Genomic DNA, 27,136 nt, shown 5'->3' on the forward strand with positions numbered 1-27,136 from the left:
GAGCATACACATGGTCTTTGGCAATGGGTGAATCGACGCAAAGTTGGAGTACAGAGGCCATTATTGAAGCTACAAAGTCAATCAAAACACCAGCTCTCACCGTAGTAAAGTTTCCACATCTGGCACTCGTGCATGTGTCACAACTATTACATATACATGTATGCTTTAAACAATGAAATCACAAGATCACAGATAATGATAATAATAACAAACGATGCTTTACTACATAGTATGTGCATACGTTAACTTATAAATGCCTATATAGTACGCAGTACACTGTTCTAATGGCTGACTAAGCATGTCCTCACCTAAGTACATTCAACTGCAAGGGAAAAAGACAATAACAAAAGTCAAAGCACCACCCAAAACCTATTACAGTAAGTAGCAAATACAGTACATTAGCTATAATCTCCAGCAGCAAACCTACCATGAAAATGAAAATTTTCACGAAAAAAAAAATTTTTTGAGGATAGAGGTTCAAATGACCACACCCCTAGAGCATAGAGACTGGAAGTAAAAAATGCAAAATTTCGAAGTTGGGGCACGAAATGTTAACGCTATTTGGTATTTTACTGTACAAGCGTCAACGATTGGATAATTTAGGCAGGAAGTGGTGTAAAACTCACAATATCATCAATTTTCAAGATGCTCCGGACAGTCTCTGAGGCCAGCTGTATGGCTGAAGTGGACACTAACAGAGGCTGCACCACATTCTCCTCAAGAATATCAGTTATGGTGCCCTATAGGGAAACAACAACTGATATTAAAGACATAAGGCATAATACCGTAGACACTCAAGAGCTTATATTTCGCAGATTGCTCAAACTAAACATTTTAAGATAGAGGTTCAAATGACCACAATCCTACAGTTCAATACTGGAAGCAAACAATGAGTCGAGAGGTTCAGGCCAATCCGCAAAAACCATTATTTTTTGCTTTTCGAAAATAAAGCGGCTATGCGGTATATATCAGCCTAATAGGGTGCCCATGCAACAGTGAATTATAAGATCATAGTTTCGAGATTGAACCTGCTGGATACTTGCAGGAAAACACTCCACGTAACGTCTCCATAGCAAGAAAAAAATTATTACACTCAGTTGAAATCAATATTTTTAGTTTAGATAGTGGCATGGCCCACACAGGTAATAAATACACCTATTGTCGCACTCTGGTGGGTAATGCACTAAAGTTCATGCAAACACCACCAGAACATTCTACAGTAGAACATTGATTATCCGGCTCTCCATATCCAGCTGGGCAATTTTCTCTACAATAGGGTCAAAGTTCAACTAATAACCAGAAAATGGATGCACTCCTTAATGCGTATGCACTTAGTGCAGACGATCACGTGCACTAAATTTGCACTTCTGTTTATCAATTAAGTGGATGGATCAAGGTGTGGTTTATCCATTCGCATAAGGCCTGCTTTTGGAACCAAGGCATCTGGATAATCGAGGTTTGTACTGTATACACCTCCACACTATAAACACTATAAACATGCAGTGTCACTCAATCTCACCTTCCTCACGTTGATCCCGGCCGTCTTCTCCCCATTAGCATGCCTCTTCCTGAGCTCAGTAACCACACCAATAGGGTTGAGACCAGCATTCTCTGCCAGAGTGTAGGGGATCACCTCCATTGCATCGGCAAACCCACGAACACAGTAGGCCTCCATCCCACTCAGAGTCTGAGAGTACTCCATTAGACGCAGAGCCACCTCTGTCTCAGGAGCACCCCCACCTGCAATCAGAGCCCTGCACACAAGATACGAGGAAAATCATTAGCGAGATATGGACACCCTGATCACACAGTAATTTGAATGGACATTAATAGTGGAACCTTATAGATTCTAACTATCCCAAGGGAGCCCCAAACTGTGCCAGTACAGCAAGATTCAATGTATTGCCCACATGATTGTAGACAATACTTTTATGACTCGAGAGTACTGATGAATCTCTCAAGTCTCAAACAGCAGTCTTCATCTGTTGTAGCAAGATTCAAGAAAGGCAAACCACAGTGGTCTAGATAATGCCTGCTGGATACTTGCACAGCATACCAAATACACACACTAATCAAACACAATTATTAGGAGTGGCTTAATAATAAAAAATACACCAATGAAAGCACCGCAGGTGCTGATGCCTCGGTGAAGATACCAAAGCTACATAACATAAAACTACTGATAATTTTGCTGCATGCAAAAACTCACAGAGTGGGTAATGATCGACTATTATTATTGTTAAAAACGATCTATGCCAAAAGTTCAAGTCTAAAATTAATGGCTGCATTAGCAGAGCCTTGCAGCTCTCTTCTCACTCTTGCAGCTACCAATAGCTAGCGTTTTAGTGCAGAGCTAACTACTAAGTAGAGTAGCAACACTCAGTAAACAAGTTTGGCTACGTGCTCTTCTGAAAAGGCTGCAATGGCATTCCAAGTAAGCAAAACTAGGTATAACTCGAGAACAAAGCATTATTTTGCAAATCCACGAATTAAAATCCAAGTAAACATGACTAGAAGCCTATAGAAACTCTTACTTGCACTTGATTCATCCTTGAGCAGCTGTAGCAGTCTACACAGACAGACAGACAGACACACAAACACGCTACCGTATACCTCGCTTGCGCATGCGCACCGAGGCATAACAAAGGAAGTACAGAACTGCACCTTGTTTTGACGAGGCACCTGATGACACAGAGGGCGTCATGAATGGAGCGGCCAGCTTCTTCCAGCACAAGCTTGTTAGAACCTCGCACGCACACACTCACAGTCTTCGCAGTAGACACCATGCCGGTGATCTAGGCACAAATTAATGAGACCACATGAAACTCATAAGAACACTAAGTAGTGTACTACCGTACCCTCACAAAAATAAACTCATCCCCTTTGAAGTTTTTGCACAAGGGATCTTGACTCTAAAATACACGCAAACAGAACGAAGAGTTTGAGCATGCGCATGTAGTCCCACTAAAACGAAAGTCAATAACGGGCTAGACATTTCAGACTGAGTCTACATCTTACAATCGATTCTACGACACAAGAATTTAGTTCGCATTCACACAGGAACTGCTTTCGTCTGCAATTCCTATACATTGTTTGTACTTTACAAGTTTTCCTCATTACTCAAATAATTATACTTACCTTGACAATTTTGCTGGTTCCCATCGGAATCTCCTCGACCAAAGCGGCACTGGCAAGGTGCTCGGGGAGAAAATGGTCCAGACTGGCTACTGGTCGGCAGCCCAGGGTCTACAGAGGAAAGTACCTAACATTACCACTGTAGCCAGTAGCTTTGACTAGGAACGTCAAGAACAGGCAAGACAAGCTCTTTAACAGTATCGAACATTAATTGAAGTACATGTACACAACTTCTCTGAAAGCTATCAATCTTCCCCTAGGCACACTCTAAACTAAAATACGTACATACTGTCCGTATGTAACTCTTAGATATACCAAGCACGGAGATAAAGTGATGGTGACCTCCCCTCCTTTACAAAGGCACGGTATACTACTACCACTCACTCACCCTGCAGATGAACTCCACGTCTGTTCTCTCAATGTCCTGGACCACGAGGATCTTCATCTTGGCCAGGAAGTGCAGGGCCATCTCATTGGTAGCATCTCTGTAAAGGAAAGGACAAAACACACTGAAACCTTTAAGAGGACACTTTAGGTAGTTATTGGTTATTATTGAGCACCCTGGTCTCGGGGGTAGGTGCTCTACTTGAGGGGGGGGGGGGTTTCTACTGAAGTATGCCACCAATTTTATTCACTTTCCACATAAAATTTAACATCCGCAATTAATATAATAATTATACTGCCCGTTTATACATGTACATGTACATTGTAGACAATACTTTTATGACTCGAGAGTACTGATGAACCTCTCAAGTCTCAAACAGCAGTCTTCATTTGTTGTAGCAAGATTCAAGAAAGGCAAAACTACAGTGGTCTAGATAATGCCTGCTGGATACTTGCAAATCATATAATTGCTAATGGAAGGCAGTCAGCTCAATAGATACAATATGACCGCCATCTGCCCAAGTCGCAAATAAAGGATGATGGTGCACTTCTACAAAGTAAAGCCGTCAACATATAGTTATGATTGAGCCATACTCAACAGACACTCAGTTAGCAAAAAGTTATTCAATATCCTGTGGTAACAATGCCTGCTACAAGCGTGAAAACTTCCTAGGCTAATGAAAGCTAAGGAGAACACACAAACTCTTGAAGACACATACCTGAGAATGGACTTCTGGATGAGCAGCACGTTGCAGCCTGCCTTCTTGATCTTCTTGCAGATATTGAGAATGTACTGTCTCTCTTCTTTGAGGATGCGGTCCATCTGAGAATAGTCTGACACTATCACCTGGTTCTCCATCTGCAAACAGAACCATTGCCATAGTTACGGGGTGACACGTACAGTACATGCAGAATAACAGACTAATTGTGCTAGAGCCAGAATAAAATATTCCATTGCCAGTCTCAGAAACCAAGGCAGGCAACAAAATTAATTGCTGATCTTTACCATAGAAAACACCTATTTGGCTAGGCATTGAACACAATAGAGTACAATTTGACCATTTACAGAAAACTGGTTTTAAGCCCCCTAGAAGGTACCTAGCAAAAATGCAGAAATTCAGGCCTTGGCCACTTAGCTAGCGTAGACAGCATACTCACGTCTGTCTTTGGTGGTGAGATACAAAACTGAATGAGTCCTATCTTAGCCTTTTCCACGCGAGTGACCCCTCCAGCCAAGTGAGAGGCCTTCTGGTCCAACACTAGTCCCTCTACCAGCTCAGTGTCCTCAACTGTACCTCTGTAGGAAAAAGAATGGCATTTACGAGTTAGTCACTGCAAAGAAAAGTAATACATGGCTACTACTGCAAGGCAATGGATTCGTTATGCACAAAGGTATTATATATTACACAACTAAGAAAGGATTGTAACTGCACAGTGTGTATACACATGTACTCAATGCTATAAGCACCTACATGTACATGTATGCAAGCCAGTGCCATTTACACTCCAGGCTAACTACATTGTTTGTACATGTAATATTTGCAGCATCATCTTTTTATCAGAAACCGTTATTAAAAAAAAAGAGCTACGTATAATGTGTAACTTACCCCAGTTTCCTCACAAGTTTAATATTGTTGAGGTCGACATTGGTAGCAGTGGCGGGGTCAATCACCTTAAGTACAGCATCCACCGAGAGTGGAGCCAGCAGGCTGGAGTACTGGGACACCACCTGCACACCAGTGTGTGTGAATGGGGAGAGAGAGGGGGTTTTCATGATGGGAAACTAGTACACAATAGCATTAGGGGGGAGGTATAGTTGTAAAGAAAACTGTACTATGAATGAGAAAGTGTGACGCAAGTACACTTTTCTATGAGCATACGTCTACATGTATATATTATTAAGACCTTAGAGTTGAGTGAGGTGGTGGCGCTCTTGAGGAGGGACTCACGGTCGTCAAGGGTAACTGGGGTCGACATCTCAGTGAGGACCTCGGTGGCTTTGACAGCTGCCTTCTGGAATGAGTCGGAAATCGTTGTGGGGTGGATACCTGTAAAACGGAGCACGAATTGTAAAGGGTGCCATACACCTTACACCAATATCAGGACTGATCGGCTTCGGTAATAATGCTAACAGAACACGCCACAACTATGAGAGCATGCACAGAGGGCGCACTATTGGGCCTCCGAGATCATAATCCAAAACTAGTGTAGCTATAGTACTTCACCTTTGTATGCACAATACGTACATGCCAATCAATGCATAATATTTATCAGGATGTCATACAGGGGAAAGGAGGGATACCCCCCCCCCCCCTAAAATGTTGTATTCATGCACCAGTTGTCGGACTGAGTGTCCATAGCTGGGGTATTGAAATAACAGCTGACATTTTTTCAGCAAAATTTTCTGATTACTTTTCTTATTTCCCCCTCTACTTTAAAATCCTGTATGACACCCTGTTTATGCTCTCTGTGATCCGGCACAGGGATAAATTTTGAGGCCACAGTAAAGAACACCCACTAAGATACCTTTCTCCAGCAAGTTCTGACTGGCGTTGAGCAGACTCCCTGCAATGACCACCACAGAGGTAGTTCCGTCACCAGCCTCAATATCTTGTGCCTTGGAGAGCTCCACCAGCTGAGCAGTGTGGTTGTGTGTGGGTGGGAGAGTAATACTGTCACTGAGCATACGTAAAGGAATACAGCTCATAAATTTCTTTATTTCACTTTCGTTTATTGTTAATCTTTTCTTTACAGTGCCTTCAGCTTTGAGAGTAAATACCATGCACAATAGGGTGAGTAGCTAGTTGTAACTTAAATCTATCTCAAGATTGGAACATTTCTAAGAAATTGTGCTGATACCATTGTATAGGTGAATGAATAAGCTACAACATTATTCAAAAATATTTCCTCAAAAGTTGTTGTAGCGGGAAATCATTTTAGGTGAAAATGGGGGTACATCGTAAAAAAATGTGTGTAACATCAAATATCTCCGGAACTAAAGTATTTCTGGACACATTTTTTGTTACATCAAAAGATAGAAAATATTAACAATTAAAGTGCAAAAACAATTAGACCTTAGACGACAAAATTAATTTGCTTGAGTTCCATCGCTAAGCGAAAAGGCACCCAAAATACACCATAATTGAGTATTAATCAGTACGTGTACTTATGTAAGCTATACGTAACCATGCATAATATTATGTTAGGTTAACTATTCAGGAATGTTGTGCCAAAGTTCCAAACTTTAGCCGAAAACGATTGGTCTTTTCCATTGCTAAGCGATTGTCCACTATAGAAAAATGTTGGTGTTATATAAACCAACACATACCCACCACCTTTGATTGCCATGGAAATCTTTTTGGATATGTTTTAGATAATTTGTTCACCGTTATCATCATATTTTCTTAGAAATGTTCCAACCCCAAAATATTCACATTTATGCACCAATACACACCAAATTGCGTTTATTTACTCTCTAAGCTGAATGCACTGTAAAAGGAAATTAATAACATTATCTACATGTAGCCAATATAAATTATATCACATTGAGGTTATATATAAAAAAAACCAGTTCAATTGTGTTCATTCTCTTCATTCTCTGAGAGGTATCGGTCATAGGCATCCTCCACCCATTTTTGAGGGGTGGCTATGTCGTCTCTCACTCTCCTCTTGTAGCAGCGGGCCAGGAGGTAGTACAACACAAACCCAGCAAGACTTAACAAAGCAGCCAGTCCAGTATACAGTATCACTATCCACGGGTGAGTTGATCTAAGATCATGAAGTACTTCGAACAATATTTGAGCTAAAATGTATGTGACTACATAGATACACCACACATAGCCGAGCAGAAGGCCTCTCATATTGTAGGGCGACTGGGCACACACAAATTCCATAGCGGAAGTCAGTAACGAGATAAGAAGAGCGGCCACGACAATAGAGTGAGCATATGCCAACACTATGTGGACAGGGTGGTTCGTCACATAGTAGTAAATACTCAGATGTACACACACAAAGTTCACGATGAAGATTGCAAATGCTATAAGGCCAATTCGTCGTATGGAGCTTAGAAATATGTGACAGATCAGAGGGTACATGAATAGCTCATAAACTACTACTAGAACAATACACCACAGGTCCCATTGATAAGTGAAGTAGGTCAGTACAGTTGTGGTACAGTTGGAGGCTCCATCGAAATGCAGCTCATAATCAAACAGATCAAAAACGCTCAGAAACATATGAAAAGCGACGAGGATTATCGACATGGGTGAGGTAAGAGCTAAAATTCGAAAGAGAGTTTTCACATCTTCAACTTGCTCTGTAGTGAACGGTCCACCATACCTGGACTTGCTCACGTCCATTCTTGAAGGAATGTCTTCCTCCCAGTATGTGAGAGCACTGCGATTGATAGGAGCCTTGTGTTGCTTAGCAAACTTGAGAATTCGATAAATAATTTTCAGAGACTGCGGTGACTTTGGTTCAATTATCAGCCATTTTGGAGTTATAAAAACATCAGAAATGAGAACAATAGACATGCAAATCACTGGAAACAAGCTAAAAACAAGAGCATACTCCGACCCAATACACTGAACACCAACATTAAAAGAAACTTCGGCTAACCAAAACCCACCGAACACAGAAGCGACAAACCAGGCGATGAAACTGGTAATGTTAGTTGATGAAGACTCAGGCATCTGATCCAGACCAACTTGAGGCAACGTCACTGGAATTATGGCACTACTGCCATGCCCAATAAACTTGACTATAGTAGTTAGTGCAATTGCCAGGCTAGCATCGATGTCAACGGCATTTTCAACAACAAACAGAAAAGATTGAAGCAAAGCTGTCACAAACATTAAAACCATCCCCATCTTAGCAACACGGTACTGCCCTAAATATGTGTCCGCCAGCCAACCAAAAAAGACGGCACTGAACGGCCACAGGATATAAGGGACAACACTAACAATCACACTGCCCTCCACTTCAGACACACCAACGTACTTATAGGTCATAGCATCGATCATTACAGAGAGAAAGAAGTTCCAGACGAGAACTAACAGGGCTGACTTGGAAGAAAATTTTCTCCATCTGGGCTTGAGGCATTTCCTGTAGTTGGGCTTAAGCTGCTGAATACATACAGGTGGTTCAACTTTTTCAGATATGCTAGCCAAATTTTCAGACATGTTAAAGTTTTAGTTGTCTTTACAGCTAGGCTACATTCGTCAATAAGCAATGGCTACTGATTAGCACGTGCCACTACACATATTGTTCGAGTGAGACAATGTTTTTAACAACTTATGTGACTGTATGTACAATACACCCCAAAAACATTGTCAAATGCCCCAAGGATACATATATAGTGGCAACCATTGTATTCCTGCAGTACACATACAGTTATTATATTGTTCTCCAGTTAGAAATGTCAACTTATACTCGGAAACTTATTCATGGAAAGTATCAACAAAACGAAAACGTTCAAAGCAACTTAATATAAAAAATACTGGCCAGTACGTGCTAGAGTACAGATCTATTTGAGAGATATCTGTCGTAGACTTTCTCAACCAAAGTATGAACGCTGACTATGTCATCTCTTTCTCTCCTCTTGTACCAGCGAGCAAGTAGACAAAACAGTACAAACCCAACCAAAGTCACCACAGTAGCGAAGGATGAGAAGATCAACTTGTGATGCGCTAAACCATATTTAGAAAATAAGAAGGTGATTATCAGTTTGGCTACTCCACTAGAAAACATGACAATACAACTTATGTGACTGTATGTACAATACACATTGTCAAAAGTTCCAGGATATACAATTGGATAACAGTCGTATAACCATTGTATTCCGGCACTTATAATTCTACAGATAGTTAGTATATGTAGCCAATTACGAAAAATATCAACAAAATGCTCAAAGTAAATGAAAAATACTAGCCAGTACGCGTTAGAATACAGATCTATTTGAGATATCTGTCGTAGACATCCTCAACCAAAGTATGAACGTTGACTATGTCATCTCTTTCTCTCCTCTTGTACCAGCGAGCAAGTAGACAAAAAAGTATAAGCCCAACCAAAGTCACCACAGTAACAACGGATGAGAAGATCAACTTATGTTGCGGCGCTAAACCATCTTTAAAAAACGAGAGGGTAGTTATCAGTAAGGCTATTGGATAAGAAATGATGACAATACACCACAAGTAGCCCTGCAAAAGACCGCGCATATTGTAAGGTGACTGAGCAGAAATAAACTCCATTAAAGAAGGATATAGTATCGAATAAATGATAGCTACACTCAAAACATAGATGTAGGCTAGTGCAATGTGAACATCATGGTAGAAATAGAAGTACACACAGATCAATACGCAGAAGAAGGAGGCAATCACAATAAGCAAGACAGACACACCAATACGTCGGATTGAGCTCGGAGTCAAGTGTCCAAATAGTGGGAAAATAACGAGCTCATGCACAACAGGAACAGGGCAATAAGCAAATTCTGGTCAGAGGTGAAAAACATAATCACATGTGAGTGGCATAGTTGGCTGTCGGTTGCATTCGCAACATTTTCAAATGGATCAGCTTTGAGTATATATACAATGTTCGATTGTATTTGGAATGATAAAAAGCTCAGCCATAAGGGTGCAGTGAGAGCTAATATTCTTAAGAGAGTTTTCACATCTTCAACTTGCTCTACTGTAAATGGTCCACCATACTTTGTCTTCCCCAGGTCTAGTCTAGAAGGTATGTCTTCCTCCCAGTATGTGAGAGCACTACGATTAGTAGGAGATTTGTGTTTTGCAGCATATTTCAAAACACGATAGGTCGTCTTAATAGACTGTGGAGATTTTGGTTCAATAATAAGCCATTTTGGAGTGAGGAAAAAGTCAGAGATGACAACAATTGACATGCTAACTACAGACAATAAGCTCCAAATTGTCTCAAAATCACTTCCGAAACAAACCGAGCCCGTGGTGTGAGAAAAATCACTAAACCAAACACCCCCAAAAAAAGAAGCGACAAACCACGCTATGAAACTAGTGATGTTGGAGACCGAGTTGTCGGTCATTTGATCCAGACCAATTTGAGGTAGAGTGACAAATAGAATAGCAAGACTACCATATCCTAGAGATAAAGTGAACGTTACTAATCCAATACTCAAACTATGTGAGTACTCCATGATGGGCTGTCCGACTATAACCAATATACACTGCAGAATGGAAGTTACAAACAGCAGTATAAATGCAATCTTTGCCAATCGGTATCGCCCAATAAAGTTAGCAGCAATGTAGCCAGTAAGCAAAGCCACAATGACAAATATGACTACAGGCACAATAACAGAAATGGGGTCATCGTCATCGTTCAAAGGAAGCAATATCGTTAGATTGCCCAAATATCCAATTATAGAGCTGACTAGACCATTCCAAATGAGCACTAACACAGCTGCCTTTGAAGAAATCTTTCGTACTCTGCATTTAGGCTTGAGGTACTGACTGCACCTTAGGATAACGTCTTCTGTCACAGGTTGGTTGATTAAACAGTTTTCTTCTGTTAGAGTATTCACTACACATGGCTCAGTATTAGTAAGAGCCCTGGACGCAAACACCACATGCTTTGTTGATGAGCCAGACTCAGAACTACTCATACTCAAGCTTGGGTCTGCCATATCAACAGTTATGATTTCCCTATTAATTTGCTAATACAAGAGCTTTAAGATGCATGTGACAAGCCAAATATAGGAACTCACAATCAGTATCAATTATAAACAATACCCTTCCTGACCACTACCCTCCTCGGGTTCTCAATACAACTAAGACACCTACTACATGAACCTACTCCAACTGCATGTTCATAGCATTATAGTAGGCTCGGGTTCAAGGCATGGTATACACATTAGCTTCTATGAGGTAGATCATAGTCCAGGGCTCAGTATCATTAGTAAGGGACACAACGCTTTGTTGATGAGCCCTAGCTCTACATCAGACTCTAAAGTACACTTACTCAGCTTTGCGTCTGCCATATAAACAGTTATACATTTACTTTCACTTCTATAATATCATTTGCAAATACAAGAGCTTTAAGGATTTGCATGCGACTAGCCAAATATAGAAACTCGCTACCAGTGTCAAACAATGCCCCTTCTGTATGCTACTCATAACATACAATAGGCTTGAGTTCACGGCATGGCATACCGTATAACGGGTAATCTTTGGGTTTATAAGCAATAATTTAGTCAGTTCGTGGATCTTATTCTTGTTGTTGCTGCTTGCACTGCAGGTAAAGGTAGTCAATCGCTTCATTTATGGGTAAAATATTCGTGGTCCAGTGTTCAACCACGAAAATCCCGAATATTTTGCCCCCCAGAAATCACCAGTACACAGAAATGAAACAAAAAAATTTGTCAACACAAAAAGCATGGAATTTGGTATAACATTTTTTTATATAATTAAGGGTGGTGACAAGGGAAAAACAATTTTGAGCGTATGTGACATACATGTACATCAATTAACATCAGGTTTTTCGGGGAGATATCGGTCGTATACTTCTTCCACCCACATATGAGGAGTCGTAACGTCATCTCTAACTCTCCCAGTATACCAGCGAGCAAGCAGACCGAACGATACCAACCCTATTAGACTGAGCAGAGCAGATATAACAGTGTGTACTAATAACACAACTTGGTTATCTTCAAAGTCACGTGTCATGTAATAGGCAAGGCTGGCGATTGCATATGTGAAAGAATTGATGCACCATACATAGCCAAGAAGGAGACCACGCATATTGTAGGGAGACTGAGCAGACACAAACTCAACTAAAGCAGTCAACATCAACAAGGCGATCAGACACACACTGAACGTGTGACCATAAGCTACCACAACAGGAATATAATTCGTGTAATAGTAGTAAATAGACAGAAATATGCAAAGAATGTTCAAAATTGCAGTGAGCACAGTTGCTGCACCAATACGTCGAATGCTGCTTGTAACTATGTGCCCAAATAGCGGGTAAATCACCAGCTCGTAAACCACAATGAGAACCATAGCAACCAAGTACCAATCATAGGTGAAGTACTGCGCGACTTGTGACGAGCATCGCTCATCTAAAACCGTTCCATTGAAATCTGCTAGAGACATTGTGTTGCCATACATGTTAAATGACGTAAGAGTTATCCAAAGGGGAGTCGTTAGAGCCAAGATTTGTAGGAGAGTTTTCACATCTTCAACTTGCTCTATCGTGTACGGTCCACCATATTTTGACTTCCCCAGGTCTATTCTAGAGGGTATGTCTTCCTCCCAGTATGTCAGAGCACTGCGGTTAACAGGAGACTTGTGTTTAGATGCAAAATTCAAAACACGGTAGATATTTTTTAGTGACTTCGGCGATTTTGGTTTAATTATTAGCCATTTTGGAGTTAAGAAAAAGTCTGAGATGAGAACAATCGACATGCATATCACTGGAAACAAGCTCCAGACAGTAGCTAAATCGTCCCCAATACAAACTGCAACTATGGTCGTTGAAAACTCACTAACCCAAAAACCAGCAAATACTGAAAAGACAAACCAGGCAATAAAACTAGTAATGTTTGTGACGAAGCAATCAGGCATTTGATCTAGACCGATTTGAGGCAAGGTGACCAATAGAATAGCTGCGCTGCCATAACCTAGAGACACTGTAGGCGCAACCAACCCAATTCTCAAACCAAGCGGGTAATTTTCATCAGGCGAATGCTTTGCTATCACAAGCACTGATTGCAAGACAGACGCTACAAACAATAGTACAAATCCAATCTTGGCTGTCCTGTAATGTCCGAGGTAAGTGTCTGCAATCCAACCAGAGAGTAGGGCAACAATAATCAACATTGTGAAGGGGAAAACATTAGAAAACGCTTCTTCATTCAGATGAAACAGATAAATGAGATTGTCCAGCGATCCAAATATACAGTTCACTAGGAAGTTCCAAATGAGCACTAACACAGCTGCTTTAGAGGAGAATTTTCTCAGTTGAAATTTAGGCTTGGGACATCGACTAAGCCTTGGAGAGCGGTCATCTGCCTCCTCAGATTGCTCCAATGGTTTTCCTTTGTCCTGAGCTGGTAGAGTCTCTCTCATTCGTGTAAACGACATAATATATTACAAGCCTACTCTCACTAAAGAAAACAGTTGTTTATTTAACTTATTTGCAGAGGTCAAATAAAACAAAATTCATACACATTCCACACACACACATTGGAAAATTACGATCATGAATATATCTAGTCTACATGCATTAATTAGAAAAAATGATATACAGAATTTGTACAACGCGAATGTAATGTAGCTAGGTAGAAACTCCTAAGTACCGATCGTAGGCATCTTCCGCCCATTTGTGTGGAGTAGGTATGTCATCTCTCTCTCTCCTCTTGTACCTCCAGGCTAGAACGCAGTATAACCCCAGACCGACAACACTGACACCAGTGGAAGTACCACTGTACACTACATTAGAGTGCCCTCCCCCAATAAGGATAATAGCCGTACCAACCAGCATGTACGAAAGTAAGTTCAAGAACCAGAAATATCCCAAAACAACACCACGCATTTTATATGGAGACTGTGCGTAAAGCAGCTCTAGCATTGAAGTCATCCATAGGACCTTCAAGAACCCAGCAACGGCGGCTTGAGGATAGCTTAGCCACGGCCATGTCAATTCTGAATTGACACTTTGGGCAATATACAGTCCAAGATAAATAACATTCAGCAGCGTGACTAAAAATGATGCTAATCCAATTCGTTTTAGTATGCTCGACTCAAACATACTTGAAATGAAGGGATATATAGCAAACTCGTAAATGATCGTTCCTAGTACATAGGTATTACTATCATTGTCTATGATGTATGTGATAAATGCACCTACACACGACTTAGTCTCCGGTATGATTGAGGAGTCTTGACAGAGGTAAAAGGCTACCATGATGAAAAGTAACGGCACACTAATAGCAAGTAGTCGCAAAATTGTCTTCACATCTTCAACTTCCTCAGTGCTGTATGGTCCACCATACTTGGATTTACCCAGGTCAATTCCTGAAGGTATATCTTCTTCCCAGTAGGTGAGAGAACTGCGATTGAGGGGAGCTTTGTGTTGCTTAGCAAACTTAAGGACATGAAAGATGATTAGTAAAGATTGGGGCGACTTGGGCTCAACAATCAGCCACTTTGGTGATAGTAAAATATCAGACAGGCACACAATGCCCACAGACAGTGCTGGAAAGAAGCCCCATACTCGTAGATAATCAGTGGATGGATTAATACAAGAGACTGGAATATAGCTGGTTGAATCACACAACCAATATCCAGCTTGAATTGAGCATAAGAACCATGCAATAAAACTAGTAATGTTTTCGGTGGAGGCATCCGGCATTTGATTTAATCCAAGACTAAGCAATGTAACCAATACAGCGGCTTGTCCAGCATAGCCAATAGCATTAGAAATTATGAGAATGGATACAAACAATCGGCTGTCAAACTCAAGTACTTTATCAGTAACCTGGTAAAGCACACAGTTTATCACTGTAGACAGAAACAGCAGTAACATTCCAATCCTAGCTACCCTATAACTTCCCATGTAAGTGTCCGCCAACCACCCGCTGACAGGTGCGACGACAGTCCAGGACACATACGGAACCAAGGTTACCAAATTACGATAAAGATCACTTTGAACTGTGTTCACTCCAAAAGATGGATACAAGTTATTAAGAGAAGCTGTTGAGTAACTCAACAGAAAATTCCAAAACAGAACTAGGAAGGCTGCTTTTGAAGAAAACCATCTGATTCTGTATCTTATTTTACAGTGACATTTTCTCAGCTCTCCTGATCTGTGAACTGATATTTCATGGTTGTTTCCTTTTATACAAGGTGTTGTACTGGTCAACTTCGTTTGATAATAGCTTGCTTCTTTAGTAGACAGAGCTGTGCTATCAACGTCATATGCTAGCAGATCCATGACAGAGAAAAACAGTAGGCTATACACTTTACATGTGCAACAATCAAGTTTGTGCAAGCTCAAACAATGACTGACCTTATACGCTAACAATCAAGTTTGTGCAAGCTCAAACAATGACTGACCTTATACGCTAATGGAGTATAATCAGATGACATAACAAATACAAGTTCAACGGGATAGAAATAAAATATTGAAAAATACAAACTGTTGATATCCATAGACTGGGATCGACACATGTACATGTAGGCATCAATCATGCACTTCCTCCACCATTAATTTTCTGAGCTACAAAAACATGATTTCTCACTCATTTCTTGTAAAAATTTGCCAACACCTACGCGCTTTGGGTTAAATACAGCCACCAGGAATAGCTAGGCATATCGCTTCCCTCCATTACACGTGTGCAAATCAATAAATTCAAAACTTATATACCGGATCTTATATAAGCATATATACCGTATATGCTTGCTCAGAGGCCGCTCTTGTATAAAGGCCGCACTCAAATAGTAGCCTCCCTCTACAGCCTATCTTCAGGAATCGCTCTCAATTTGTAGCCTCAGTGAACTTTGAGGCTATGTCTCTGTACATGGCAGCAATACATGTATTGTCATACTGGTAGCAGCTAGCTACTGCTTTTGAAAGACTTTCTCATGGCTGAAATCGAGTTTGTGCAGCTGAAAAGAATTTTTGATGTTGGAACGAAAGGTTGCTGAATTAGTTAGTAGGCCTAAATAACGCCTCTCTGCCAATATTTAGTAGCCCGACCCTCTGATCAGCATATACGGTTTGATGACACCCACAAACAATTGTGCATGCACATACAGAGTAATTTCCCCCACCAAGGTACATGAATTAAATGAATGGTGCTACGTTTGCAAAAAATAGAACTACAGACACAATATTAAACATGATCAATGTCATAATTATTACTAAATAGTAGCCTGGATTCTCATCAAAAATCTATCAATCACCCCACTACAAAACAAGAACACACAATACTTTGAACCAAAATGCAAAGAGCACAAAATACATAAAGGTGCACTGATAACTTTATGACGGGCTTGATAGATATCGATCGTAGACCTCCTCCACAATTCTCTGAGCCACAAAACCATCGTCTCTCACTCTCCTCTTGTACCAGCGAGCCAAGAAGCAGTGAGAAATGAATCCAACCAAACTAGACGCAAGCTTGACAGAAAAACAGATAAGATTTGAACAATCCCGATCACAAATCGTATTCGATACCAAAGTTAGTGCTACACTTCCTGGCATTATTATAGAAATCACAAAGACGACATAGCCAGAGAATAGTCCTCTCATGCTGTATGGAGCTTGAGCACACACTAACTCCAGCGACGAAGTAAATAAAGCACTTACAGAAAGATAAATGCATATCCTATTCGAATACGAGAAGACAGAGTTATAATTGACTACACCGCAGTAAACGAGAATAGTGCATGTTAGGAATATGGCATTCACGAGGACCACACAAAACAGTACAATTCCAATTCGCTTCAAGATACTGGGTAGATAGTGTTTGATGAACGGGTATATGGTGAACTCGTACAACACAATGCAGATGAGCAAACACCACATATCATGATATGTAAAGTAGTAAGCAACCTGGTTCAAACAAACAGAGGAGAACAAATCAACAGCTGTTGCGTTAAAAACGGAGTCTATTTGTGTGAGAGAAATGTTCATAGTCCAGAGAGGCAGAGTTACAATGAACAGTTTAAAGAAAGTCTTCACATCTTCAACTTGTTCCGTAGTGAATGGTCCTCCGTATCGTGATTTTGCAAGGTCCATTCTTGAAGGAATGTCTTCCTCCCAGTAAGTGAGAGCACTGCGATTGAGGGGAGCCTTGTGCTTGGCAGCAAACTTGAGAACTTGGTAGATGGTCTTCAAGGACTGAGGTGACTTCGGTTCAATAATGATCAATTTTGGAGCGACTACAAAATCTAGGATAAGCACAACCGCCATACACAAAGCTGGAACAAGACTCCAAAACTGCATCAACATGGAACGAGCATTGCTATCAATACAAGCACGAATAATACTAAACAGACTATCAGAAAACCAAAGTCCAAACCAAATACAAGAAATGAACCAAGCTATAAAGCTGGTAATGTTAGAGCTCGAGGCATCAGGCATTTGATCCAACCCAAGCTGAATAGAAGTAACTAAGCAAACAGATACTGCTATGCCAGTAACAGTGGATGATAAAATAACCAAAACATTCACAAAAACTGAATTGAATGGAACTCCTTCAGATACTACAACACCAAGAACACAATAGCAAATTGATGAGACAAACAATAAGACAAATCCAACTCTAATCAGTTTGTAGCTCCCGAACCTCGCATCAGCCAGCCACCCAGACAAAGGAGCAAACACAAGATATGAGCAAAGTGGAAGAAACAAAATTAAGTTCCAAACATGCTTTTCATGTGTCAAAAACGAATCAAAAAACAACATCATCAAAGTAATGGCAGCTAACATCACGAGAATAGTCCAAATTAAGACCAGTAGAGCTCCCTTGGAGTAGAACCATCTCAGACTGTAGCTACACATTCTAGGCCTAAACTGCATTGCTAAACAATAAGTACTTTCGTAAGGCAAGACATAAGATATTTCATACTGACACAGAACAATAGCGTCTGCTTTAATACACAACAGAAAGTAACTCTACCACAAACATGCCCGTGTTTCCGTAATGAATATTACTCACGTAATGGATAAGAGTTATTCTAAGTGAGGAACGTGAGCCTACACTAGATCGTTCGTAATCAAAAACTTATACCTTTGCATAAGTGAACTAATCAAATAATTATGCTCAGATTGTGACCTGTCTAAAAGGAAAGCACCAAAGATGCTAGCACCTCAAGGAGTGGACATGCGTACTATAGCTTGTATACCTGAACAATACGTACTTTCGTAAGGCAGCCATAAGATATTTCATACTGACACAGAACAACAGCATCTGCTTTAATACACAACAGAAAGTAACTAACTGTAAACATGTCCATGTTTCCACAACGAACATTACTCACGTAATGGAGAAGAGTTAGTTATTCTAAGTGAAGAACGTGATCCTTGACCAGACCATTCATAATCAATAACTACTACATGTATGCACAAGTGAACTAAGATAGTGATGAAAGCACCAAAGATGCTGACACCTCAGTGGACATGTGTAACTTGTGCATTATGCTGCGACTAGTTTTCTAGAAGGTTATAGAATCCTGTCTAAGCAAAACTAATATAATTATAGCTATTCATTATTCATGATAAATATTCTAAGACTATGATTGCAGGTAAAGCAATAAAGAAAACAAAACAACCAGAGAAGTCCTATGTGACTGTGAGCACACTATACTTTGATTGTACACTAATCAGAATATCTAGGCCTCCAGCTTTCTTGCTTGCATACGCACCCTTCGTTACCATAGACTAATGTATAATCTTAAAGTATGTACAATTCAATACAAATTACTAGCACATGCACACACATGTAAGTTCTCCATCAAAGCTTATACACTGTGCTACGTTTAAAACAATACAGACATTTTAAACAAATCATAATCTAATTCACTATAGTATGAACTCACGATCTAAAGACTAAAACTGTACAAGCTTAAAATACGTATTCACACAAAACCTAAAAAGTTTAGTTTCGTGATTCATGGCAGGCTTTGTAGGTATCGATCGTAGACCTCCTCCACAATTCTCTGAGCCACAAAACCATCGTCTCTCACTCTCCTCTTATACCAGCGAGCCAAAAAGCAGTGAGAAATGAATCCAACCAAACTAGACGCAAGCTTGACAGAAAAACAGATAAGATTTGAACAATCCTGATCACAAATCGTATTCGATACCAAAGGTAGTGCTACACTTCCTGGCATTAATATAGAAATCACAAAGACGACATAGCCAGAGAATAGTCCTCTCATGCTGTATGGAGCTTGAGCACACGCTAACTCCAGCGACAAAGTAAATAAAGCACTTGCAGAAAGGTAATTGCAAATACTATTTGAATACGAGAAGACAGAGTTATAATTGATTACACCGCAGTAAACGAGAATAGTGCATGTTAGAAATATGGCATTCATGAGGACCACACAAAACAGTACAATTCCAATTCGCTTCAAGATACTGGGTAGATAGTGTTTGATGAACGGGTATATGGTGAACTCGTACAACACAATGCAGATGAGCAAACACCAAATCTCATGGTATGTGAAGTAGTAAGCAACCTGGTTCAAACAAACAGAGGAGAACAAATCAACAGCTGTTACATTAAAAACGGAGTCTATTCGTGTGAGAGAAATGTTCATAGTCCCGAGAGGCAGAGTTACAATGAACAGTTTAAAGAAAGTCTTCACATCTTCAACTTGTTCTAAGCAAAACTAATATACAGCTATTCGTTATTCATGATAAATATTCTAAGACTACGATTGCAGGTAAAGCAATAAAGAAAACAAAGATGACAAAACTAGAGAAGTCCTATGTGACTGTGAGCACACTATACTAAGATTGTACACTAATCAGAATATCTAGGCCTCCAGCTTTCTTGCTTGCATACGCACCCTTCGTTACCATAGACTAATGTATAATCTTAAAGTATGTACAATTCAATACAAATTACTAGCACATGCACACACATGTAAGTTCTCCATCAAAGCTTATACACTGTGCTACGTTTAAAACAATACAGACACACAAAATCTAATTCACTATAATAATTATGAACTCACGATCTAAAGACTAAAACTGTACAACTTAAAATACGTATTCACACAAAACCTAAAAAGTTTAGTTTCGTGATTCATGGCGGGCTTTGTAGGTATCGATCGTAGACTTCCTCCACAATTCTCTGAGCCACAAAACCATCGTCTCTCACTCTCCTCTTATACCAGCGAGCCAAGAAGCAGTGAGAAATGAATCCAACCAAACTAGACGCAAGCTTGACAGAAAAACAGATAAGATTTGAACAGTCCCGACCACAAATCATATTTGATATTAAGGGCAATGCTACACTTCCTGACATTATAGAAGTCATAAAGACGACATAGCCAGAGAATAGTCCTCTCATGCTGTATGGAGCTTGAGCACACACTAACTCCAGCGACGAAGTAAATAAAGCACTTACAGAAAGATAAATGCATATCCTATTCGAATACGAGAAGACAGAGTTATAATTGATTACACCGCAGTAAACGAGAATAGTGCATGTTAGAAATATGGCATTCACGAGGACCACACAAAACAGTACAATTCCAATTCGCTTCAAGATACTGGGTAGATAGTGTTTGATGAACGGGTAGATGGTGAACTCGTACAACAGAATGCAGATCAGCAAACACCAAAAAGCATGGTATGTGAAGTAGTAAGCAACCTGGTTCAAACAAACAGAGGAGAATAAATCAACAGCTGTTGCGTTAAAAAAGGAGTCTGTTTGTGCGAGAGAAATGTTCATAGTCCAGAGAGGCAGAGTTACAATGAACAGTTTAAAGAAAGTCTTCACATCTTCAACTTGTTCCGTAGTGAATGGTCCTCCGTATCGTGATTTTGCCAGGTCCATTCTTGAAGGAATGTCTTCCTCCCAGTAGGTGAGAGCACTGCGATTGAGGGGAGCCTTGTGCTTGGCAGCAAACTTGAGAACTTGGTAGATGGTCTTCAAGGACTGAGGTGATTTCGGTTCAATAATGAGCAATTTTGGGGCGACTACAAAATCTAGGATAAGCACAACCGCCATACACAAAGCTGGAACAAGGCTCAAAAACTGCATCAACATGGAACGAGCATTGCAAGCACGAATAATACTGAACAGACAATTAGAAAACCAAAGTCCAAACCAAATACAAGAAATGAACCAAGCTATAAAGCTGGTAATGTTAGAGCTCGAGGCATCAGGCATTTGATCCAACCCAAGCTGAATAGAAGTAACTAAGCAAACAGATACTGCTATGCCAGTAACAGTGGATGATAAAATAACCAAAACATTCACAAAAACTGAATTGAATGGAACTCCTTCAGATACTACAACACCAAGAACACAATAGCAAATTGATGAGACAAACAATAAGACAAATCCAACTCTGATCACTTTGTAGCTCCCGAACCTCGCATCAGCCAGCCACCCAGACAAAGGAGCAAACACAAGATATGAGCAAAGTGGAAGACCCAAAATTAACTTCCAAACATGCTTTTCATGTGTCAAAAACGAATCAAAAAACAAAAACATAATCAAAGTAATGGCAGCTACCATCACGAGAATAGTCCAAATTAAGACCAGTAGAGCTCCCTTGGAGTAGAACCATCTCAGACTGTAGCTACACATTCTAGGCCTAAACTGCATTGCTAAACAATAAGTACTTTGTAAGGCAAGACATAAGATATTTCATACTGACACAAAACAATAAATAGCGTCTGCTTTAATACACAACAGAAAGTAACTCTACCACAAACATGTCCGTGTTTTCGTAATGAATATTAATCGTTCAAATGGATAAGAGTTAGTTACTCTAAGTGAGGAACGTGAGCCTACACCAGACCGTTCGTAATCAAAAACTTATACCTAATGCATAAGTGAACTAATCGAATAATTATGCTCAGATTGTGACCTGTCTAAAAGGAAAGCACCAAAGATAGCACCTCTATAGGCACATTCATGCATGTATTATGAACAGTGGTTACTCTAAAGCAGGGAAGCAGGATATTGCGCCACACTTCACCAAAAAAGTAAGGGTGGAATTTAAAAAACAACTTTATGCACTTTTATATTCGCAACACTCGATCCCCTCACAAATTAATATGTCAAAGGTTTATAAAACTTAATGCCAAAAACGTTACCTGGGCGGCTCTGGCACTTATGCCCCACTGCGTATGTATTTTCTGGGGAAAACATTGCATATAATTATTGTTCTAGCATGTACGCCTGTGCAGTATGCTCAGCTGCTAACTAATTTTTGGTTTCGATACAGGTTTTCGTTTTTCAAGCAGCTGCTAACCTTCTGTGTGTACAGCGTTTGATACCAACAATGAACCACTGTTAGCATGCAATCTAAAGAAGAGCACATACATTCATATCACTGGACCATAACTAACAGAATATTTACTGTATATACGAACAGTCGGTAATGGCAACTAACAGAATATTTACTGTATATACGAACAGTCGGTAATGGCAACTAACAGAATATTTACTGTATATACGAACAGTCGGTAATGGCAACTAACAGAATATTTACTGTATATACGAACAGTCGGTAATGGCAACTAACAGAATATTTACTGTATATACGAACAGTCGGTAATGGCAACTAACAGAATATTTACTGTATATACGAACAGTCGGTAATGGCTATACTCGAAACAATTAAAAACAATTTCTCAATCAATAATTAACTTATGAGATGTCATGTCAAACAGTCAACTCTACTATCAAAATGAAAGCACCGCTGGTGCTGATGCCTTGGTAAAGGTGCCAAAGCTATATAACATAAAGCTACTAATAGCTTTTATATAATTATCATGATGAACATCTTTGCATTAATTAATTTGCTGCATGCAGGCAGAATTCAGAATCAAATGAAAACTCAAACAGTGGGTAATGATCGACCGTGATTGTTGTTATAAACGATCGATGCCAAAAGTTCATGTCTAAAATTAATGGCTGCATTAGCAGAGCCTAGCAGCTCTCTTCTCACTCTTGCAGCTACCAATAGCTAGCGTTCTAGTACAAAGCTAACTACTAAGTAGAGTAGCAACACTCAATGGACAAGGTTTTCTCTAAGGCACTCTTCTGAAAAGGCTGCAACGGCATTCCAAGTAAGCAAAACTAGGCATAACTCGAGAACGAAGCATTATTTTGCAAATCCAAGAAAACATGACTAGAAACTCTTACTTACATTGATCCTTGAGCACCTGTAGCAATCTACACACACACACACAAACACACTATCGTATACCTCGCTTGCGCATGTGTACCGGAAGCATAATAAGCATACCGTAGTGCTAGCAATGATACTAACTATGCGAGCGGCTGCCATGTCGCTTTTTTCAAGGCCTGTAGAATTCCCATTGAAAATGCACCATTTTCTCGAGGAAATAAATTAATCGCGCAACATTTTTGTAGCCTTATAATTGGCCAAAACTTTATGCTTGCATATAATTATTTCTAGCACTACCGTATAGTATACCGTATAGCGGCAAGCCTGAATAGATAATTGAACTATAAACACACGCATCTACGGCACATTTGACATGAATAAGTGATGATGTTCTAATTATGCATGTAATGGGTTGTGAAGTAGAGTGTGCAATGAACACAATTAAGTGTACAATCCAAAATGTACTACGTACATACAGCTCGTTTTTTTATCCATGCAGCTAATTGCGATGCTAGTTATGAACTAGAGCACTAAAGTGCAAACCCTCGGCTGGTGACATGATAATAAAGAAACCAGAGGGGTGATATACAATAAATGCAAGTGAATGTACTATTTATGACTGAGCACAGCAACCAGACTGGAGGCATGTGAGAACAGAGAACAAAGTTTAAATCCGACTAGGATCACAGCAAAGAAGCCTAAACCTGTAGTCTTACAAATGGAGTCCTGGTGCTAGGATCGCGGAATCAGCAAAGAAGCCTTCCCAAAGACAACAAGCCACAATCATAAATATTTTCCTCGAATAAAGGCCGTGTATAGCTAGCCATGTAGCCAACATGCAAGTTCAAGCTTCTTAGCTTTTATTCGACAACAAAGCTTCAATCAAAATCTTCCACTAGTAAAATAATAACTTGTTGTGTAAAGGCTATCCATGCTATCAATGCAGCGCTGTGGAATCCACGTGAGCAGGCTCAGAAATCACAAACAGACCAGATGACTACTATAACCCGTGGCTACTCGCGCACCTTGGGTTAATAATCCTACAAATGGAACGCTAGGTACAGCGGGAACTTTAACCTACAATGCACCTATCAATGTCAATCCCAACTGCCCCTAGTACGGGTATGGGTGGGGCAACAGCATACATAGGGAATTGAAGCATCAACTGCATGACATCTAGGCAACCTCGATGCTCTTTTTGGAATAAGTGCAATCAACACGGCTGTGTAGGTAAATGCGCATGCGCAATTATGTCAATTATGTCATATCAATTTTCCAGCCTCTGGGGCAGTGTTATAAAGATCAAATTCCCGCCTATGGCTTCATCTTGTACTGCCTATCCACGCGTTACAAGTACTAGGAGAGGTACTAGGAGAGGTAGGGCTTTGAATTCATGAATAATATGGTATCTACTGTGAGACCAGAAGTCATACATAGGGAATTAATCGCGCAACATTTTTAGGTTTTCTGATAGTAGTGCACTTTAATAATTACATGTGCTTCATGATTTTCCATCACTTACCATTCTGGCGACTGGATGAAGGACAGCCATCTGCTTGAGAATGGTGGCCCCATCATTAGTGATTGTGACGTCTCCATTGCTCGACTGGATCATCTTGTCCATGCCCCGAGGGCCCAGGCTCGTACGAATGGCATCAGCCACAGCTACAGAGAACAACCATTTTTCACCATTTTCACCAGATACAGGTATTAGGTACAACTATTAAAATGGGTGGTCCATTGACAAGGGTGGAGTCTTCTCAATTATACCACCAGTTTGGATAGCTAAAGTTACCTTTTGCAGCAGTAATATTGCTCAACCTAACTTCAGTTGGCTTCTCCTTGTCTTTGAACGCTCGGTTACTAGGACCAGGACCTGCTTGAGCCTTAAAAGCCATGGTTCAGTACATGTACCTAGAGCAGTTTTTAACAACACGTGTACCTTACGCCTTAGTTATGCGCATGCGCATTAGCAGCAGCGATCACTACCAAAGCGCGGCCTGGACCCGAGACTATGCTGATGCAGAGTTTGTTCAGAGCTCGCTGATATCATTATGATATGGTCACTCAGGTTAGATCTGGAATCAGCATGGTATACATCTATTGTGTAATTACTTGTTTCACTCCTTGTTTTTTATGTGCGGAGTCAGTGAACATGCAGTGACGAAAAGTCCACGTCAAAGTTGACGGTTAGCTAATCTTACTGCTGACAATCAGTGGCAAATTTGATTGGCAATACAAGTTTCACAATATTCATAATGACCTGAGTTTGTATAAATATAGTGTCGTGGACCATATATGAAAGAGGAAAGAACGTATGGTGACTACTATAGCCAGGTTTTCTGATAGTAAGTCTAGTGCACTTTAATAATTACATGTGCTTCATTACCCACAACGTTACTGCATGCGTAGTACAATCTTTTAGCCACTTGATTTGAGCCTCAGTCTGCTGCCTCACTTCTCCACACAAGAATTAATCTGAAAGTATCAGCGATAGCTATATAAACCTACTACATGTATATATATCGTAGGTTTATATATATTATTATATGGCTTGATGAATCTTGCTCATGCATGCATGCAATAAAACACTGCTACAATATATTTGTGGGTTGTCATGATATTGCCGAAACTCTGCACTAAAACCTGTAGCTATAGTCACCATACGGTCTTCATGTACGGCCCTGTGAGGCTATAAGCTTGTACTCTGAATACGGATAAGTTTAACACTTATCAAACTCCACGCAATAAGCTCGGCCTAAAATAATGCTACATGGTGTTACTGCATGCTATTCTTATTGTTACTATAATTATTAATTATTGTAAACGGGTACTAATTTTAGTGAATTTTAGCGACTTTGTAATTAACGCTAAATTAAGTACGCGCTAAAAATAAAACGCAATTAAAAAATTATAAATCTTTTTATTGTCTTTTTTCTTTTTTTCTAATGTACTTTTGTATAATGTAAGTTTGAGAGTATGCTAAGCAAGCTAGCCCTAAATTCTTCATCTGTATCTGACTCCAAACTTTCCATTCAACCTTAAAACTCATATTTGTACATCTTTTCAGATTTAATAATTATTGTGGTAATGAATTTGCTACAAATCCGCCAAATTAGTATCCTAAAAACAGAGAAAAATCTGAAAACACTAAAATTACTACCCGTCTATAATAGTAACATAAGTTGTTAATCAGCTAATAGGGGTTCACGCAATCCTGCCTCTCTATTTGTATAATTGTTGGCTGCAGCCAGTAATGGTGTCACTTCACTTTCTTGTTTACTTGTATAATACTTGCTCTGCACCGAATTTAGCCTTTGCATTAGTTTAAGCCATTTGGACGACTTTGCAATATAGAGGAGATGAAAGTGGTATATGATAATGATGATGGTTGTAGCAAATACAATTCCTACGAGTGAATTTACCAATGTTGTTGAATTAGCTGAAGATTCAAACACCGAGAGTATAATCAGGTTTATATACACTGATATCTCAATAATGTTAACGTAAATGCTCTTGTATATTCTGATATAGAACCATGCGATAACTATTACGGCAGTGAAAGACACGTTAATACTTTTGGTTGTAGCTGCAGAAGAATTGAAAGAAAATACTACATAAAGTGCACAGCGAAGTAGTAAGAGAAATCCAGTCCAGAAACGAGTTTGTGCATTATACGGAGCGTAGTAAGAGTCTAGAAGCGGTTTTATTTTGAGTAATGGCCTATTTAACCATCGAAAATATTTATTTCCTGAAAT

The 27,136-nt window shown here is 39.9% G+C and overlaps 6 protein-coding genes across 6 annotated transcripts; all 6 read right to left on the reverse strand.

The window, feature by feature from the left end:
* Positions 1 to 186: 186 nt before the first annotated feature.
* Positions 187 to 25,343, reverse strand: LOC135348838 (T-complex protein 1 subunit delta-like). Its single transcript, XM_064547196.1, has 13 exons — positions 25,174 to 25,343; positions 24,901 to 25,043; positions 6,046 to 6,154; positions 5,425 to 5,567; positions 5,127 to 5,248; positions 4,678 to 4,816; positions 4,239 to 4,378; positions 3,524 to 3,620; positions 3,139 to 3,246; positions 2,665 to 2,795; positions 1,520 to 1,754; positions 627 to 740; positions 187 to 322 (listed from the first exon to the last, which is right to left on the reverse strand). Exons 1-13 carry the CDS (start codon positions 25,274 to 25,276, stop codon positions 305 to 307), a joined length of 1,602 nt encoding a protein of 533 aa, XP_064403266.1. The 5' UTR covers positions 25,277 to 25,343; the 3' UTR covers positions 187 to 304.
* Positions 7,071 to 8,754, reverse strand: LOC135348836 (solute carrier family 15 member 4-like). The gene has a single exon (XM_064547193.1). The coding sequence runs from the start codon at positions 8,697 to 8,699 to the stop codon at positions 7,092 to 7,094; it is 1,608 nt and encodes a 535-aa protein (XP_064403263.1). The 5' UTR covers positions 8,700 to 8,754; the 3' UTR covers positions 7,071 to 7,091.
* LOC135348875 (uncharacterized) lies at positions 9,921 to 11,661 on the reverse strand. Its single transcript, XM_064547255.1, has one exon. It carries the CDS (start codon positions 11,171 to 11,173, stop codon positions 9,941 to 9,943), a length of 1,233 nt encoding a protein of 410 aa, XP_064403325.1. The 5' UTR covers positions 11,174 to 11,661; the 3' UTR covers positions 9,921 to 9,940.
* LOC135348832 (solute carrier family 15 member 4-like) lies at positions 11,799 to 13,702 on the reverse strand. The gene has a single exon (XM_064547190.1). The coding sequence runs from the start codon at positions 13,629 to 13,631 to the stop codon at positions 12,009 to 12,011; it is 1,623 nt and encodes a 540-aa protein (XP_064403260.1). The 5' UTR covers positions 13,632 to 13,702; the 3' UTR covers positions 11,799 to 12,008.
* Positions 11,799 to 18,075, reverse strand: LOC135348846 (solute carrier family 15 member 4-like). Its single transcript, XM_064547202.1, has one exon. It carries the CDS (start codon positions 18,073 to 18,075, stop codon positions 16,534 to 16,536), a length of 1,542 nt encoding a protein of 513 aa, XP_064403272.1. The 3' UTR covers positions 11,799 to 16,533.
* On the reverse strand, positions 19,993 to 22,603 carry LOC135348848 (solute carrier family 15 member 4-like). The gene has a single exon (XM_064547206.1). It carries the CDS (start codon positions 21,842 to 21,844, stop codon positions 20,312 to 20,314), a length of 1,533 nt encoding a protein of 510 aa, XP_064403276.1. The 5' UTR covers positions 21,845 to 22,603; the 3' UTR covers positions 19,993 to 20,311.
* Positions 25,344 to 27,136: the final 1,793 nt, after the last annotated feature.

This window comes from Halichondria panicea, chromosome 15, assembly GCF_963675165.1.
Source record: "Halichondria panicea chromosome 15, odHalPani1.1, whole genome shotgun sequence".
NCBI classification, from domain to species: Eukaryota; Metazoa; Porifera; class Demospongiae; order Suberitida; family Halichondriidae; genus Halichondria; species Halichondria panicea.